General features: G+C 32.6%; 1 protein-coding gene across 2 annotated transcripts in view; it reads right to left on the bottom strand.

The window, feature by feature from the left end:
* The window catches only part of TBC1D5 (TBC1 domain family member 5), a 534,765-nt gene that overhangs the window by 258,057 nt on the left and 255,878 nt on the right, over positions 1-20,830 (bottom strand). For both annotated transcript variants that reach the window (XM_058553679.1, XM_058553690.1), the window contains exon 4: positions 13,371-13,440. In XM_058553679.1, coding sequence (XP_058409662.1) covers positions 13,371-13,440 — 70 coding nt within the window. The remainder of the gene's footprint in view (positions 1-13,370; positions 13,441-20,830) is intronic.

Consider the following 20,830-nt stretch of genomic DNA (forward strand, 5'->3'; position numbering starts at 1 on the left):
TTCACTAGTGTAACAGTAGAACTAAAGGCCAGGGCAAGATGACGGTGATCTTCAAGCAGGATAAGATCAGAATTAGACGGGAAGAATATTTGAAGGTGAGGAAGCACAAGAAAACTGAACCTGATGCAAAACGGTTTATACAATTTTATAATCTTAAAGGGCACACCAGTATTCAAAAAAATTGCCATATTAACTGTGATCATATTTGTTTTATCAAATGCAAAGGGAAAAGGACACAAATTTTTAAATCTGTATAAAAACATATTAGTGAAAGATTTCTATCAATGAAAGGACTGTACCATAATTCCAATATTCCACGTAGAAGAGTATGTACCTTTATACTACTTTAAAGGTATGATTTTAAAAATACTATTCATATAGAATAAGGAACATCCAACTTAAAAATCAATGGAAATATGAGAAGCGTAAATTAGGTGTGTCAGCACCAGACTGTAACGTGTGGCACCAGATACGGTAAGCTACAACATTAGGACTGCAGGTGCCAAGATCAACCAGATAAATACTGATGTTATCTATAATTACCTCATTTTTAGCTTAAATCACAGGTAATGAGGGAACTCAGAGACTCTAAAAGGCAATTAGAAACTGTACTGGCTTTTCTGCTTCGTGTATCAGGAATTTTTAAAAACTTACTTTTATTTAAAGCTTTTTTTTCCATAATGAAACATCAGGGCATATCACTTATACATATATAAATAAATATAAAAACAGAATGCACAATTACTTACAAGCTTAAAATGCATTTCTTCCTATGTCTAGGTGAACTATGTTCTCATATGATGAGGATCCATTGAAACAAAGGCAACAAATAGTTTACTGTGCGGAGCTTTGTTAAAATTAATTCACGCTGATGTTTTGATTCGGGTTTGGACTTAATTTTGAATTGAGAAATCTCGAGCCTCCACCTCAGTATCCACAAGGACACAAAGAACTGAGTGACCAACAGTTTTGGACTGTCAGATATACTAATATTTTTTTAATGTATTATTTTCTTCAAAATATAGTGTTTAAAAGCTTCCAAATTCAGGGTCATATTAAAGTAGATAACCCCAATAAATACACTTTTAGACAAGGAATCAATAAAAGATGCATCCCAAGGTTAGAAAAAATTAAGCACATAATAAAAGGCCATTATATCACTAATCAAAGAATCAGCATTTAGAAATGAGATGAGAAAAGGATCCTGTACTAGACAATCTCTACGAAGGTTGTCTGAAATGAATATATTTTATGTTCCATAGTTTACTGACGTTTCTTACATAATGAGTAAGGAAAAATCCCCTTCTTGAGACACCTCCCTGCAGACCTTCTTTGTATCTCCACCCCACCTCACTTAATTTGATATTTATGATAACTAGCATGGATTTGATATCTAACTTTCTATATGATCAAGAATTTGCCACACAGTCTATAATGTAAACAGTACTGTAAGGGAAATACTTATAAAATTGAGAACGAATTATTTTTCAGTAATTTAGAAACAGGCATTTATTTAGCAAAATCTTATGTCCTAACTGAAAGTCAGTCCTATCTCTTACATCATGTTTTCCATGACTGGGCTAACTTACAGGGTATTACACATATAGAAATACATGTACACTTGAAATAAGTACTTTCTCTCAAAAAGATTTAAATGGATTATATTTTCACTGAACCATCCGTCATTGACAACCTCTAGATCAGCACTATCCAACAGAACTTTCTGAGATGACAGAAATGCTCTATACCTGACCGTCCAATGTGGTAATCACTAAACACATGTGGCTATTAAGCAGTTGAAATATGGCTTGTGCAACTAAAGACCTACATATTTTATTTTATTTTAATTAATTTAAACCTAAATTTACATAGCTTCATGTCGCTAGTGGTTCCTATATTGGACAGCGAAACTTAAAAGAGTGTTTTAAGGATGAAAAACCATTCATATATACATTTCAATTTTTAAAGTAACAACTATAATGGTTCAAGGGATATAAAAATAAATATACACATGATATATACTTACATAGTATTATTGGGGAAAGAAGACAGATATTTGTTAAAAGTTAAACAATACAAGTGGTTAAAAAATCAAGGTAATTCCATAAGATGGAACACAGTATATAACAAATTCTAAATGAATGATGCTACTACTAAGACCAGTTATAGACGTAATGGGTTTTGTTTTCTTTTTTGTCTCTATCTTATTGCGTCTCCCTGTCTGTGTTTGTCTCTAACACCAGGCATCTGTCCCCAGCTTCCTTCACCTCCCTCTTCTCATGTACACACATGTAAAAGGAAAGTACATCTTTAGTGACAACAGTGATACATCTGTAAGTTACCAAAAATAATCAATGCTGGAAAGAACTAGATCCAATATGTGGATCATGAGCCTAATATAACCACGCTTAGCAATAGACTGGCTCAAAGATCCAGGAAATGGTAATTTAAGATTAAGATAAATGAGCCATGTGATAAAATAAACATTAGTTTAAGGTCAGTATGTACTTTATAATTGGTTTGGATTAACGTACCTGGAAAAAACTCTTAAATGGGCCTCTGAAAAGGTAAGGAAACATCCCTCACCCAAGGGTTACTAGAAAATTTCATTGTTTTATAATTAAAAAGTTCACTAATTTTTAAAAATCCCATGCTTGAATACCTCATTTACCCAGCATGATGAAAAGCCAATGTATGTCACATAAGTGATTCTTTTTTCTCAACACAAAAATGTTGCGAATTCCAAAACGTTTCTAAGACATAAAAGAAATTTTGTCCACATGTGGTATATGTTCGGAAAATGCATGGCTCTTTGCCCCTAGGTTAAATAACTCCCCACTGTTTTGCTTTTGGGGTTTTCTATTCTGTATTTGGTGGTAATTCTCTCATGACCATTGTTGCCAGGATATCGGCTACTAATTCGTATGATTACATATTAGCGTTTAGAAATCCTAAATCTGTACCCGTCTGTCACGGGCTCAGTTTGTCCTTTTTAAAATAAGGACAACAAACTAGACTTGAAACTGTTATACACTCTAGCCTATTTCAACATCATAAACTATCATAATCTTTTTTAATTAAAAAAAATGAGAAACAAGACTCAGTGGAAGCAGAGCAAGGACTGGAAGGGCTCTCCTGCGACTAAATGTACTTTAATGAACAAACTTTTTGGCCGTTCTAATGTTTTCCCTCTATTTCCAAGTTTCTGATTATATTCTAGTTGGCTAATCCCCTTCTATTAATACTGGATATTGGGAGTGGGAGAGAAAAGGTTGAGGGAAATGCTAAAAAAACCAAGTCAGGGTGTGGAGACCTAATCTGAGTCTGCACTCTGTTTCCCATGTAGGCTAGAACACCAATGGGAGTAGCATTTTTATTACTGATTTTTTAAAACAGTTGCTCCACATGACAGTGGAAGATGAACCATTTTCTCATGACCTCCTTGTCCAAATTAAATTATGTTTCATAAAAAGTCCTGTGTTAGGAAGAAGTATTCTCCACTGTTGAAATTTTATATTACTTGAAAGTTCATCTACTTTAAAAGAACCCAAATCTAGTCCTGACTTTATAAAAGGCCTTCTGTTATTTTCTTATTTGCTATTCTGTTATCCACACCCTCAGTAATTCAGATATTCCCAAAATCTGAAAAATTTATGACCACAAAAAAATTAATGACCACAGATATCTTTATATGAACCAAAGAGATGCCTCCAAAAACCTGTTACATGGAATGCTACTGTAAAATTGAAAATTAGCACCATAAGAAAATTCTCATTTTTCCACAGATCCTTTAAAAATATTATGATTGGGAATGGCATTTAGAGATATAAAGGCAGGAAAATGAGGTTCCTTCTCTAGGGTCCATCAGCAGCCCATGTGGCAGTGGGAGAAACAGGCACGGGAGCTGAGTTAAAAATGCCAAACAGCCCACTCTAGCTTTATTTATTTATCCTACTCCCTCCACCCTCTCCCACATCTCTCATGTAGAAAAAATGGTCCGTGTTCAACCTACATGGTCAGAATAACAAGGAGAGAAGCAGGCTATGGGTGTGGCCCCTTGGTATGGTGGGAGAAGGGCAAGAAGCAACAGCAGTTACTTCAGAGATTATGAATTTATTACTGTGGACTGAACAAAACCCAAATAACATGAGGTCTCTGCCTGGTTCAATGATAGGAGAGCTCTGCTGCTCAAGAGAACTTTAAGATCTAGAAGCATATTTAAAAATTGGAATGAGAGTTAAGAGATGGTGTTCAACCGTCTTGTTTCACTTCAAATGGGTTGAGAGACTTGGGCATGTCATCTGAACTACTTTTCTAATCTGAACAAGCAGCTTTAAATACAATCTTTGAAACTCCTTGAGAATACGTCAACCAGACTAAACTACTTCTATATCTATCCCAGAACATTGCATCTATAATCATGGAATGAAAACTATGTCCATATGTTCAGATGATACTAGGACGTCTTTTAAATTTCAAATATTCTCTCATTAGCAGGCTATTTTTTATTCCATAGCTGCTTTATTGATTTTTCCCATATTTCTAGGCATATAATATTCATTCTCAATTGTATCATTATCAACTATTTCATACGATTTTGTGAGATGTGAAGATTCACATTTTCAGCTCTCAAACTTCTTGATCATTGATTTAAAAATATCAAATATCTATGATACACTAAAATCTAAAACTTTAATATTGTCAAAATAGCAGTTCATGCAAAGTAAAAATGTCATCACAACGAAACAAATATATGTAAATACTTATGTTGTATGGGTCACTTTAGTTGTCTTTCTAGGTAAGGGCATAATTTTGTCACTGACAAATATAAGGCCAATCAAATCTATCTGTTCTAATAGTGCAAAAAACCCAAAAAGAATGCATTGCTAGAGAGTAGAAAATGAAGATTGTCTTTGTTCATATCGTTGACCTCACAGAAAACTTCTGTCCCTCTAGAATGTCTAGCAAAACATCTTCCTCCTTCCCACCACCCACCACCTACCCCTCAATTTTAACAACTCCATCTGATACTCCCCCAATTCTTGGTAAAATGCCCTCATTATAACACCAATCCTTATCTATGTTAGCTACTTCCATGTTTGTCTCCTCTTCTAGATCATGAATGCACCAAGGGCAGGGTCTGTGTTTTATTCTTCTTTGGGTCTTGGAGGTTTAGCACACTGCCTGGCCTGTAATGCATGTACAATCAAGATTTGCAGAATGATCGAAAATATGTTAGCTCTCTTGAACCAAAAAAGAAAAGAAAAGATACAAACAAAAAGCACTTGTGAAAGCTCTGGATTAGAAATAAAATGAAAAAAAAAAAAAAAAAAAAAGGATTACTAACCACGGCTACTTTCTCCCAAAAGGCAAGGTAATTTGATATAGAAAATAGACAAATATTGAATATCAATTTTTAATAAAATATTCTATGAAAATTTCACCCTTAAACTATATCTTTGAGATTTACAAATTGTCCATCAAATCAAAAATCAAAAATTAAGCATTACATAGAGCTAACTATGTAACTATAAAGCAGACCAATAAGTAATAAGCAAGCTATTCATAAAATGTTTTAAAAGATTTATAACTTTTCACTTTTAAATTCTAATTCTATGCATTATTTTCTCAAATTATAGATGCAGTAACACACTTCAACACTACCGACCAAATATTTCATTGATTTTGTCTATTTCACTACTAAACCTAAAAAGCACAGCATGTGAATATACATTACAAATAGTGACCCATGGGGCCAACAGGGGGCCATTTCAGCTGGGAATAAACACCAGGGGGCAAGTGTGTCCTGGGGAAGAACTCTCTGTGCTGACTGACTCAGAGCAGCTTATCCTCATCTTTCAAATGTATGCCCGTTTTTTCAAAGATAAACATTTACACAGCCTTGGATGACTGGAGCTTGCAGTTAACTATGTAAATAAACAAATACGAAAAAAAAATTTCCCCTAAAGCCTGGCTACAGATAATAAACAGGTTTTGAAGGGGCTTCAGAAGGAAAAGAACTCAAACAGTAACATGTATGCTGAAGACAGTTTAGGTTATGTTAATTTAGGGCTGTAAATGCAAACAAACCAGTTAATATTTAAAGAGAAGGTAACATTTTCAGAGCCTTAACTGATCAATACTTAGTTCAGACAGATTGCATATGACAAGAAGATACTGACCAGTTCCACTATCAGAAAAAATAAAAAAGTTACTTCAAGAAGATATAGTCATTACTGAAATGTGATATTTTTTCTTCTCTCAAATGTGGCTCCATTATGGAGATAAGAATAAAAGGTAATATTCTGATTTTGGTTTCTGGAAAATGCAAAGGTTACACATTTTTGCTCTCTGAAATTACTGTTTAACTTATAAAGTTGTGGTGCTACTTGACCAAATATGGAAACAAGAAAATCTGATAATGAGATTGTGAGGCTAAATACAAGTATGGGTTTTATAAATATTCCCCCTATACAATCTATAGGTAATTGTAGATAATGGTAGATCTGATCTTTTATAGATAACTGTAGATCTGATCCTTAAATACTCATTTCTTGCCACTTTAGAACTGTATAGATTTTTTAAAATACTTTTCTGAGACAAAGGACAACTTTGTTAGGTGAAAAAGTTGATTAAAACAAAGGAAATTTTAGAAAAGAGAGAGAGAAAGGAAAGGTGAGGAAACTAGTACTTGTTACTTACTATGTTAGGTCACTGGGCCAGGTGTTCTATAGATTTGCAGGTATGCTCCCTACAACTCTATGATATAGGAGCTGTTAACATTTCCCTATTACAAATGAGGTAACCAGGAATCAGAGAGGTTAATTACTTTGCCTAAGGTCATACAGTTAGAAAGTGGTGGAGCTAGGATGTAAACCTTAGTCTGTCTTATTTCTATCTGTGTGCTTTTTCCAAATGTTTCCCTAAATCGGGTATTTATTCTTAAGAATTTATGGAGTTTGTGTCATATAATTACATAGATTCTCAACAAAATACAGGCAACACATTAAAGTGAGAAAGGCAACGCTCTAAGAATTAGGAAAGAAGCTCTAATTCTAGACCCTCTTTTCTCATCTATTTACTAAATAATGTCCTGGAAAAATAACAAAAATGGCAAGTCCTTAAGAATTTAAGATGACTGGGTAGTGGAGGAGTGAGATGGGGAATTCAGGCTGGTCTCGATTATCTTTAATATATGTTATGGACTGAATGTGTCCCCCCAAATTCATATGTTGGATCCTAACACCCAATGTGATGGTATTTGGAGGTGGGGCCTTTGGGAGATGATTAAGTCATGAGGGCTGAGCCCTCATGAAAGGGATTAGTGCCCTTACATAAGAGGTCCCCAGAAAGCTCTCTTACCACTTCTTACCATGTGAGAAAACAGTGAAAAGACTCTGTCTATGAACCAGGATATGGGCTCTCATCAAACACCAAATCTTCCAGCACTTAATCTTGAAGTTCCCAGCCTCCGGAATTGTGAGAAATAAATTTCCGTTTTTTATAGTGGCATGAATGGACTAATACAGTATAACTTTCAGCAATTAAATTATTCTATGACTCCATATTCTTAAAAATAACAGGTTAACAAACATATCATTCTAAGAACATAACCAGAACCCAGACTTCTAAATTTTAAACCCAAAGTATGCTTTTGCCCTATTATCTCTACTCTAATATTTCCAATCACTGCTTCATTGTTATTTCAAGAGACATATGACCTTCTTACATACAAATGGGAAAAAAAGGTATTATACGAAAAATAAATGTTAATGATGGGAGCATATTTCCCACATCCTCCCAAATTATTGATTATATGTAAATAGGGTACATAAAAATCTATGATAAAACTTGAAGCCTAACTTTTAAAATTTACTCAATGACTAAAGAGAGTTCAAATTAATGTATTTTTTTCTTATTCAGGAAAAGACTTAACTTTTAGATTCAAAAAGCTAAACCAAGGGGCCGGCCCGGTGGTGCAAGCAGTTAAGTGCGCGCGCTCTGCTGCGGTGGCCCGGGGTTCGCTGGTTCGGATACCGGGCGCGCACCGACGCACTGCTTGGCAAGCCATGCTGTGGCGGCGTCCCATATAAAGTGGAGGAAGATGGGCACAGATGTTAGCCCAGAGCCGTCTTCCTCAGCAAAAAAAGAGGAGGATTGGCGGATGTTAGCACAGGGCTGATCTCCTCACAAAAAAAAAAAAAAGAAAAAGCTAAACCAACTACAATTTTTTTTAAAATTTTTTACCAACTTAAACAGCCTTTGACTTTGTGGGCTATAGAACATACCAACTTTGGAAGCTCTGATCAATATCAAGAAATTATAACACCACCACTTTAGAGTCAAGTTGTGTTTTATTTTCTTTCCTTAAAAAGAAACAAAATGAAATATATAAAGGGAAAAAGTTCTCTTTATTTCTTCAACAAAAATTCTTTTGAAATATGAAATACAGTATTTCTTTAGAGGGAAAAAAATGAAAAGCCAAAAAGTATGAATATTTCTTAATTTAAAAAAACATAAATAATGTATAGTTTATAAGTATTCAATGTCTTTATGAGTTTTTCAAGTCTCAGTTGTAGGATTTACTAATTCAAAAGACACACAAATATTCTGCAATCCTTTTTGCATCCAACAACTTTTGCTTTTTAATTCAACACCAGGATTTCTAACTAAATTATTACAATCTTTGTTTATTCCTATTACTTGTAACTGAACAACCATTGGTTGTTATTATTTTGAACTGTGTCTCTTGGAGTCAACATTTCATTTACAAAGTATTATTTGAAAATTATCCAATTGTCAAAATCCAGAAGATAGTACATTTTTCCTAATGGCACAGCTTGGGAAATACACTCAGAAATGGTAACGTGAAATTAAATTGTAAAAATAATCAGGGTAGACTACATGATTTACTACTATATACACAGAATCTAGAAAATCAGGGGAAAACATACAAATTTATTTAAAAATAAGCTACAATGATTTATATTCTATCCTATGCCATTTATACAACACCAAGATAATATCTGAAAATTAAGCAATATTTTGAGTTTCCCAGAGAATGCCAAGAACTGGTCTGAGTTTTCTCTAACTAAATTAACTATTAAACCAATGGATTTTAACAGGGATTTGTGACTACATAAACACAACCTAAATCTTATAAAAAATCAGGCAAAAATGAAGTTATTTTCTATTTCTATATAATTTGGAATTATAACATTATACTTAAAAAAACATTACATTGACTCAAAAACCATATAGACTTCCTATGAACTTTTGTAGAAAGTTATAATTTGATCAATAAAGATATTTAGAAACATAGAGTAAAAAAAGTAAAGTTTAAAAATGTTCACCTTCAATTTATTTCATAGGTCACTGTTATACCATCTAATAAGATAATTAAAAACATGCAAGCAGCTGGTACTACAGCTAAACAGATTAATGTAATAGTCTGTAGTCATATGTGCTGGCAAGGGGCTCGCTTCTTTGGAGAGGAGAAGGTCAGCTGCCCTTGGGAAGAGGAGGGGGCTGGCAGAATATTCCTTCTACCCTGTGGCCCTGTGCTACAGTCACTAAGTTAAACATCTACTGCAAACTGCTGATCAGCAAAGCACTCCTCTTCTTTCATACCTAGCAAGGGTCTCTCAGTTGTAATGGTTAAATAAGAAATAGAGAAAGTCCATAATAATCCGACAGAAAACATTAACATTGGTCTTTTAAAAGTACAAGATATATTGCATAAATCAATAATATCTTCTCAATTCTTATAAATTTTCCATTTTAACACGTCATCTGCAAACTAGATGGGAGATATACAATCAAATTTTAACAAAAACTTCCAAAACAAGATCTGGTCTATTACCGGGCCATAATATAACAATCACACTGGTGCCTCAGGAGTTAAATGCAGCTGTACCCCACCTGAATCAATGAAGTAAACCACAAAAGACACACATCCAAAGTAAAACCTCAGAGCCTAAGAAAAACAAATCTATGAGCATTAGGCACATAAAGCTATAGTTAGGCTCCATCAATTGTAAATTTCAAAATTTATCGGTCAAAATTCCAAAAATCCATCTCTGAACTTATACTAATAGTAAAACATCTTCCTTTTACCTTTACTATGTGTACAAATTTATTATACAAAGGCAATCTAGAATACTGTATCAGAGATTGAGAGTTTCAAGCCTCAGGTTAAGCTTGCTCTTAGCTCCCTTTCTGCTAACACAAGTAGTTTTCCTGTAAGACACATTTTTCTTTTATCTTCCTTTTGGCGTCTCTGTATTAGAGCACTGTAAAATAACTTCTACAATACCAGAAGTTAACGATGATGACAATGATGATGATGACATCAACTGGAAGATAAAAGCAGCTAATATTTATTCAGCATTTACAACATGACATTACCCCATTAACTCCTCAGAACAAGTGTGTTTTATTAGTCCCACTTTAAAGGTGAGGAAACTGACGCTAAGACTTGTCCAAAGTCTCCATAGTATTTGGAGTCAGGATTTGAACCAACTCACTATGTTTAGATATTGCTAACAAACAAACAACAACAACAAAAAACAGACTACACCCTCTTGAAACTGATAATCTAAGATCACAATAATACAAATAATGAGAAGAATATTAGATTTAGGTGACCAATTTAATACTGAATTCAAAAGTTAGTAAAACCTCAGCATATGCTATAAAAGGGTACATGTGGTGGAGGGTTAGGTGAAGACTAAGGCAACAAAGTTGCCAGTTTACAAGAGGTAAGCACAAAAGAATTAATAAAAATAATGCCATGACTCTGCATTTAGATTTTCAAAAGGCTTCATTTTACACATTTCATCTCAGTCTTTAAAACAATTGTAAGAAGGAAGCAGGTTAGATATCGTAATGTCCATTTCATAGATGACAAACTAAGGCTAATCATTATCCCGGACACAACCACGTACAGCTTGAGTACGTTGGTACTAGGCTGACAGCCAGAAGTGTCCAACTGTGCAGAAAGTCAAGATTTCTAAGGCAGAAATGTTCCATTTTAACAAATGTTAGGCTAAAGGATGTTTGAGGGTTGGAATATTCGCATTTTTCCAATAACCTATTTCCAGTTAGTTTAAAAGAGCTATGATGGCAACAGAAAAATAATTTTCATTTTCAAAAGTGAATTTTACTGACAATTCTGTTACCATTTTAGTGTGATTCTGCAACAATTCCTAGGTTTTATCAGTTAACCTTAATATGAAAATATACCCCAGAGCTGTGCTTCTATGAATTCTGCATTTAACCCAAGTGTCAAATTCACAAGTAAGCTCATTATGTTGTAAGAGCTATTGCCTACTGAGTAGAAAAATATTCATTTCACACCTTAAATACTATAATACTATTTAATAACAGCACTGGCCTGCCAACTATTAAAAGCTCGTTTTTGTATACTGTACTACCTGAGCTTTTTATCTTGCCTTTTTAATTACAACAATAAATTAATATCCTAACATTACAACACTGACAGGCATTGATTAAAACTGTATTAGTTAACAACATTAGTATTTATTGTGCAAAGTTGCATTAGGAGTTCATTTTCAAAGTACAATTATCATTCAATAATACTAAGATACTTTAATCTTCAAACTATTCAAGAACAAAATAAACTACAGGATAATACCGTGTCTTCACATTAACATATTTCTCTTAACTTTATATTATGTCCATTATTTACTATAATTAGCTAAACTATAAATGTAATTGTAAAATATAATTCACCAAAAAAATTTATATACATATGAATTTTCCTTCCTTTGAAATACATCTTTATTTTCCTTTTGCCTTAGTTATTTTTTTATTGTATTTATATCTAGTAATAATATAACCACCATAGATTTCACATATATTATCATATTAACATTCCTCAGTTACATGCCAAATCATGAACATTATTTAACTATCTTTTATATTTACTTTTTTTTTTGTTTTGGTGTGACCAGCTGTAACATGTTCAGACAGAGGATCCTACCTGTTATTTAACATGTCAAATTCCAAGCTTTATATTACACCTCAGCACTAAAAGGATTTGGAGAATTCCACCATTTATAAGGTGGGATGGGTACAGTGAAATTTAGTGACAGTATATGAGCTTTACCGCTGTGATAATACGCTTCTAGAACACCATGGGAACATGAGCCTTTTGTAGTATCCGTGACACTTGAACAACTGATTATTTATACAGACCCCAACTGGCACAAAATAAAGATGTCAAGTGTTTCAATTACCATCTCACTTCTGGAATTCATAAACAAATTGTAAAAACTTTCACATTTACCACATTCTTATTAAGTGCTTCCTGTATACAAGGCCCTACTCTAGATGTTAAAAGCTTGCCTGGGATCTGAAGAAACAAATGACATAGTTTCAATTAGGGATACAGAATATGTACTCAAAAATATAAAGATTCTAAGCCTAAATTCCATACTTATTATATAAAAGAAGGAGTTACAGCTTATTATTCAAATGAGTTTCCAAGTGTACAGTGGCTCTTGCATATAATTTATAGTGTCATTACACAAATATCAGAACTAATTAACCATAAAGACAATATATTTCAACTAAAGTGTTTCTTCAAGAATCTGCCTTACTATCTATAACGTCAAAATGTATTATTATCGAATTTGTACTTTTTTTCTCTGAAAGAAAACCACCTAGTTCTTACATCACTTTGGTTCAGTATATGAATTTTCTAACTTTACTGAAAATACTTTAATCTTTCTTCTTCCTAGATTTCCCTGTTACGAAGGGACAAAATCCATAAACATTTACTCAAGCAACTTCAAGTTATAAGGAGAATATTAACAAAAGACTAGATAAAATACATGTTTTCTTAACAAGTATATCCTTTTTTAAAAATCACTAATTGAGACATAACTGCCGTGTTTGCTGAAGAGCCAAACGGGATAGTAACAAACAGCATGTAACCACGGATTACATTTTATACTCTCTTAGATGCTCATCAGCAGTACACTCCATTTTAGCAGCAAACTTAAACAAAAGGAAGCCTTTAATACTGTAACAGATATACTGGAAAAACAAAAACAAAACATGGATTATAATGAAGCTTAATACTACATGTGCATCCATTCCAATTATCCTACTCTGAGATAACAACAGATATCTACAATAAGTCCATTTACTCAAGAACTCAGAATGTTACATTTTCCGTTACTCAGTAAGTCTGCAGAACAATTGCATCTCACAATAGTCTTTACATTTGTCATATTTTTAAAGCACAGGTAACAGTTTCTTACTACTCTAAGATTAGAAGTCTGTAAGATTAGGTATCTTGTAATTACCTTGTAATATTATGTATCTATGTATTCATCACCTACCTATAGGAATTAAAAGTCCCATCAGAATCTAAAGTAGAACTTGTTCTTCTTCCATTTTTATTTGAATCTCCTGGAAAAGAAAATTTAAAAACACTGAAATAATGGAGATTATGAAACTGAGTATTTCAGTTGAAAAGCTATGGTGTAACAGCTCTATGCAGTATATTGGGTCAAAAAGCATATATCCCCTTATCCCTCCCCCAAATATCTTTTCTAATCAGAGCCCTTTAGGCAAAAAATTCATTTTGATGCTTAAATATAAACCAACACCACCACCCTAACTTAGATAGGAATACTACCAAAGTAATTGCTAATAGGAACAAATGAAGTACAGTACAGACATTTTCTTCTTACGAATCACAGACAAAACCAAAATTTATAAACCATTTAATCATACATTAATGTTTATAACAAAGGGCAACTTTTTGTTAGTGCCCTTTGTTTATAATCAGCCATCCTGACCACTGGTACAGTCAAAAGAGAGCAGGCAGATATCTGATCTGGACGTTTTCCAGCCTCCAGTTCTCCACTCTCTAGGAATTTGGTATATAGAGAGTTTTAGTAAAACAGAAAGCAGACTTAAGAAGTGGTGATCAAGAATGCATTCTAATAAGCTTTTAATATACCTTAATATTCTTCCCAAAACTTTATGTTTTAACTGTGGGCAAAAGTTCAGCAGTTTAAAAAATGAAAAAACAACAACAACATCAAAAGGTAGTTCTGCCTCATGTAGCAATATCAAACATTTAGGGGGAAAAAAAATTCACTCAAGAAACTGGCATATTTATAAAATCAGATTTAGAACAAATTCATACCTATCAGTTTAAAGATTACAGAATAAAAACAAACTTGTTAAAAAAGTGATTACCAATGCCACAATACAAAATATATGTTCTTATTGATAGAAATTTAATTTTAATAGTTTAAGTTTTAAAATATATACCTCAAAGTATAGTTTTTATGAGCTCATAGTATACTACTATTAAATATACCACTTATTCTTAGAAAAAAATTTAAAAGACTAGAATCTGATTACATTTTATACTCTTAATTCCCGTAACGTGACTTTCAAACATCAGGTTATATTCATTTTTATGATATTTAAAGCTTAATAATTTAATGATTTATCCAATTTTAATTTACACTTTTAATCCACTTTGAACAATCTAAGGTGCCACTGGAGATCATCACAGTGGTCCTGGTTAAGTCAAATAATAATTACAGAGCTTTCACTTTAAAGATGAGATTATTTTTAATTATTGAGTATAGTACTTAAGGTACCATACTTCTATAATTATGCTACTCATTAAATGGTTATTGAAAGCTGAGATGTAATTTTAATGACAGCTACCTATTTTTCTTTGCACATTTTATAGTTGACAGATTAGTCAAGAATGTTGGTTCTCTTCAAAATCTTTGCAGCTGCGCCAAAGTGTTTAGGAGGACGAGAACCGGACTGAGCCCACTCACTGAACTTTTAACTCCATCCTTTTTTCAAAATGCACTTTCAGTTTTTCTTTTTCATTAAACAAAAATCCTGAAATGGATTACAGCATTCAAAAATGTTGCCAAATTTAATACAAGAAAATAATCCAGAAACACTTAAATGTTTAAGATCAATCTAGCTGGATATATTTTGTTAATTATTTGAAAACATCAATACCGTACAATTATTCACACAACATACTCAATTTTCTTTAAAATAAATTAATGGTATTATAATAAATAAACTAAAAAGATTTTAGTCTCCGTCTTGCTAAATGAAAATTTCCTACAACACATGTTATTTAACAGCTTGCAGACATATCCTGTGAAACATTCCATAATCAGCATAGAATAAGTACTATATTATACATTTAAAATATGAGCCTTCTTTTTCTTTAAAGATTATGATTAAATACATAAAATCTCACCAATAGAATATTTCTTCCCTTCTGCTGATATTTACCAAATATAAAATCCTTCAAATAATTGAGACTTTCAGTTTTTTTAAACAACTAGGTTTTGTCCTCATCATATATTACAAAGGTTTTCTTCCTTTTATATCTGTTTTGAAATGAATATATCACATTAAATGTAACCTTCAAAGGATGGGAATAAGGAAAAAAAGGAGTTTTTCTTTCTCAAAAACATACGAAATAAGGAGTACAATTGTTTCTCTAAACAATATTAGAGAAAAGATTTCAGAGTTTGCTATGTGGGGAAAAGGCAATAAAGTTTTGAAGCAGGAAAAACTGCTTTGTTCCCTCAATCCTCTAGTTGAAATTAATTATAGCAAATGTTTATGAAAACATCTGTTCCTTACAGTTATAAATTCTTAATTTTAGTATGGACGATTCCAGACTCTTATTTTGGAAGGAAACTGTCTGACAATTGAAAGGTTTACAAAAGAACAGACAGAATTTGTAATTCTGGAAAATTGTATATACAGTGTGCTATATCCTGTAGAGATTTTCGTTTGTGTGAAACATTTGGAGGGGTTTAAAGCTGGTAACTAGGAGAAATCAAAGACAAACGGGCTCATCTTTCATTTAAGCTGTTATACAATAAAGACATATCTGTAACACAAGAAAACACCAACTAGGAATTATAAATAAATATTACTTTACTATCAATCTAATTTGCAGGTAAGTAAAATAAAATAAGTATTAATTTTATCAAGGATTTTAATAAGTCTAATGTCAATGCAATCATGGGAAGGTATGTGTAATGTTCCCCCAAAATAACAACAGAGGGTGCAAGAGAGTTTACTATGATGTTTTTAGCTGCTGTTCTGATTCTTGAACTAAGTTGTCAGGTAGTCGTAACTGAACGAGGACGCATAGATCTCTCCCCTCTCTCTGTCTCTCACAAACACACACACATAAATACGTTATTAAAGTAATCTTACACAAAGACCTTTAAATGATCAAACAGCACAAATACTTAACAGTGTTGTAAGATAACAGACTTCCTTTCACTTGCTTGAAAAATAATTGAACCGAGTAAATTTTTAAAATACACTTGTGATTTTAAAGGTATTTCAATATTTAGTGTAAACTAACCAATAAAATAATCTGGATATATTTATTGAGTAAATTTTAAATAAATGCATAAATTATATCCAATACATAACATACATATTACATGTTACTATATATGTATATAACATTGTACATCGTATTATATATTTAGAGGAACAGTTCATCAATTACCTGTGACCATTACGGTTTGAAGTTTAAATAACACATTCATTTCTCATTAGTTGGTAAGTAACTTTATAAAATGAGTTCATAATATTCACAATTAAAATAAGTTGACTGATTTGAAAAAAATATGCTTGTAATTATACCATTTTAAATGAGGATATAAAGAGCACTGTATTTTCCATTAGTAAATTCTAATAAACATGTATCTAACTTATTAAGCCAATAATATGTATAATGGTGACTTAAATTTCAAAGCAGGATTAATTGAATTCCAGACTCCTTTTCAGCTTTTACTGCAGTCTTGTTTAGCTAAGGGCATTTATAGTATCTTATCTGAGTGCTACTGAAATCACGCTAAACAAAGGTTCACAATAGATTTCAATAGTGCTTTTTATGCACAAACATCTGCTTCATGAAGGGAGAACCAGAGATTTTAAACTAGGTTAGGTTAAAAACAACCAGAATAACGCTATAAATAAGCACACCTACTCAATTGTGCTTTCAGTTTACATCTAAAAAACATCAAGTTTTAGAGTATCACCTCACACTAAGTATGAAATCTGAAAAGTATTACATAATTAAAAAAAGCGTTTCTTTTCTGAATTGTTAGAGAAATGTCACCAAGTGAGTGTGATGAATATTTAACAGTAAAAGGGGAAAAATGATTTGGTTCAAACTAAGTTTAAAACAACGCTACGGGTAGCCACATTTTAGTTGAGACAGGATAATATGGCATAATTGAAACATAAAATAGTCCAGCTAAGACCTAGGAGCAAAAGGTGGTGAGAGTTTCTTTGGGAAATTAGGACATTCGTAGAAGGCCATGCACATGTCCAGGGCAAAATGCATGACCATATAGGAACTGAGACGGCCGTAAGCTTCCACCTCACGCTGATCACTAGGATGAGTGCAAGCCTCGCTAAATGATGAAGGACCGCTGTGGCACAGAGCCAGTCTGCAAAGACAAGGAGAGGTTTTGTTTTGTTGTTTGGTTTTTGTTGTTTTTTTAGCTCCTGGCATTCAAAGAAATCTCTGTCAAAATCCTAGCTGAGTATAACCTAAGAAATAAAGACTTCAGTGACTACATATGTCAAAGACTAAGTCTTTGCAAAAATAAAAAGTAGTTCAGGAAAGTCACTAAACAAATGGACTAAAACGATCTTCAAGAGTATAAAAAATACCAAACCCTGGGGAAGGAGAGAATCTGATTTATAGAGTTACCAAATTATTATATTCAAATATCCAGTTGTCAACAAGAACAACCCAAAATCACAAAGCATACAAAGAAACAGAAAGCATGGCTCATCGAAGGAACAAAACTAAATTGACAGAAACTATCCCTGTGAAATCTAGAAATAGGTATTTACTACAAAAAGATTTGGTAACAGCTGTCTTAAGGATGCTCAAAGAGCAAAAAGAAAACAAGGACAAAGAAGGAAAGGAAATCATGTAAAAAATGAAGAAACAAAATGAGAATATCAATAAAGAGATAGAAATTATAAAAGGAAACAAAGAATTTCTAGAGCTGAAAAATACAATAACTGAAATAAAAAATTCACTTGAGGCGTTCAACAACAGGTGTGAGCAGGCAGAGGATGAAAACAGCAAACTTAAAGATAGGACAAGTGAAATTATGGAGTCTGAGGAGCAAAAAGAAAAAAGAATGAAGAAAAGTGAACAGAGCCTAAGAGACCTGTGTGACACCATAAAGCACATCAACATACACATTACGAGAGTCTGAGAAGTAAAAGAGAGCAAGAAAGAAGCTGAAAGAATATTTGAAGAAATAATGGCCAAAAACGTCCCAAATTGGATGAAAGACAAAAATCTACAAATCCAAGAAGCTCAAGGAACTCCAGGCAGATTAACTCAGAGATACATTATAAGCACACTGTTAGAGACAAAGAGAGAATCTTGAAAGAACCCAAAAGAGAAGTAATTTGTCACAAGAAAGAATCCTCAGTAAGATTAATAGCTGATTTCTCATCAGAAAACATGCAGGGCAAAAGAGCGGGGTGAGATATATTTAAAGTGCTTAGAGAAGAAGACTGTCAACCAAGAATTTTATATTTAGCAAAATACTCCTTCAAAAATGAGTGAGAAGTTAAGACAACCCCAGAAACACAAAAGCAGAGAGTTTGATACCACTTGACACACTCTAGAAGAAAAGCTAATGGCAGTCTCTCAGGCTGAAAGGAAAGAACACGACAGTAATTCAAAGCTGTGGGAAGAAATAAAGATCGCTGGTAAAGATAAATATGTGAGGAAATATAAAGCCAGTATTATTGTATTTAAGGTTTGTAATGCCACACTTCATTTTCTACAAGATATAAAAGATAACTGCATAAAAAATAATTATAAATCTATGCTACTCAGCAATAGTGTATAAAAATGTAATTTGTGACAACATAAAAAGGGAAGGAAGACAGAGCTGTATCGCAGATATTTTGCATGCTATGACATTTTGGTATCAACTTGAAGTAGACTGTGATAAATTTAGGATGTTAAATGTAATCTCTATGATAACCACAAAGAACATATCTAAAAAATTACACAGTAGGAATGAGAAGGAAACCAAAATGGACACTACAAAAAAATCAACTGAACACAAGAAAAAGTAATGGAGAAAATGAGGGGAAAAAAAGTATAAAACATAGAGAAAACAACAGCAAAATGGCAGTTCTTTCTTATCGGTAGTTACTTTAAATGTAACTAAAGTTTGCAATTAAAGGCAGAGATTAACAGAATGGAAAAAAAAAAAAATCATGCAACCGTATGTTATCTACAAGAGACTCACTTACGATCCAAAGACACAACAGATTGAAAGTGAAAGAATGGAAAAAGATATTCCATGTAAAAGATAACCAAAAAGATATGGCAGCTATACTAATATCAGGCAAAATAGACTTTAAGTCAAAAACTGTTATAAAAGATAAAGAAGACATTATATATTGATAAAAGGGTCAATTCATCAAGAAGGTATAACAATTACAGACATATATGTACCAAACAACAGAAAATGAAAATATATGAAGCAAACATTGACAGAATTGAAGACAGAAACAGTTCTACAATAATAGTGGAAGACTTCAACACACAATTTTCAATAACAGAAAGAACATCTAGACAGAAGATCAATAAGGAAATAGAGGACTTCAACAACAATGTAAACCACCTAGACCTAACAAACATTTACAAAACACTCTACCCAACAACAACAGAATATACAATCTTCTCAAGTGCACATGGAACATTCTTCAGGACAGACCATATGTTAGGTCACAAAACAAGTCTCAATATATTTAGACTGAAATCATACAAAGTATCCTCTCTGACTACAAAAAGATGAAGCTAGAAATCAATTACAGAAGGAAAACTAGAACATTCTCAAGTATCAAGTATAATAAATACAAATATGTGTGTCTACAGATGGACAGAAAGACAAACAGATAAACATGTGGGTGGGCTCTATAAAGACACATAGTGGTTTTAACTTTTAAGGAAAAAGAAATACGCTGCTGCTGACCTTTGATTAAACTTTAAAGTAACTTCCAGGAAAAAAACACTTACTGAATTGGTAAAATTAAACTGCCACATTCAGTTTAATGAAATTATGAAGTAGAGGCATTATAGCATCATGATTAAAAGCTAAGGCTCAGGCAAGACTGACCTGAGTACATGCTCCACCATTTACTTGCTCTGTTACTTAAGTGTTCAATATCTCGGTTTCCTCACCTGTAAAATGGAGATAACAGTTTCTACCATAAAGTGCAGTTACGAGGATTAAATGAGAGGACTGCAAGTACAGTGCTTAGAGTAGCATGTAGCACGATGTAAGTTCTCAATCAATGTTAGCTATCATGTTTATGAACATTTTAATTAATGTATTTAAAATACTGGATCCAGTGGAGGAATAAAAGTAAAAGGTTACTAGTTCTATACAAAGAGAATAAATTTATTCATAATTTAAATAATTGAAAATTATAACTCATCTCTTCTTAGTAATTAAAAAGCATAATTTCTGATAAAACTTTTTAATTAACAAATAGTTTATTTCATGAATTATACAACTCTGTGCAAGATTTGTGGTATCCTTTTAATATCCTTCCTAGTGATGATCATACCAAACATCAAATATGATATAAAGAAAGAGAGTGGAGAAATAGTAAAATTACAGCCTTAAAATATAAAGTCATCTAATCCATGAGCTTAATATATATAAATGTTTCTTGGAATTGATAAAATGTAGATAGATAAAGAACTCAAACTATA

The sequence above is a fragment of the Diceros bicornis genome, chromosome 2, assembly GCF_020826845.1.
Source record: "Diceros bicornis minor isolate mBicDic1 chromosome 2, mDicBic1.mat.cur, whole genome shotgun sequence".
NCBI lineage: Eukaryota > Metazoa > Chordata > Mammalia > Perissodactyla > Rhinocerotidae > Diceros > Diceros bicornis.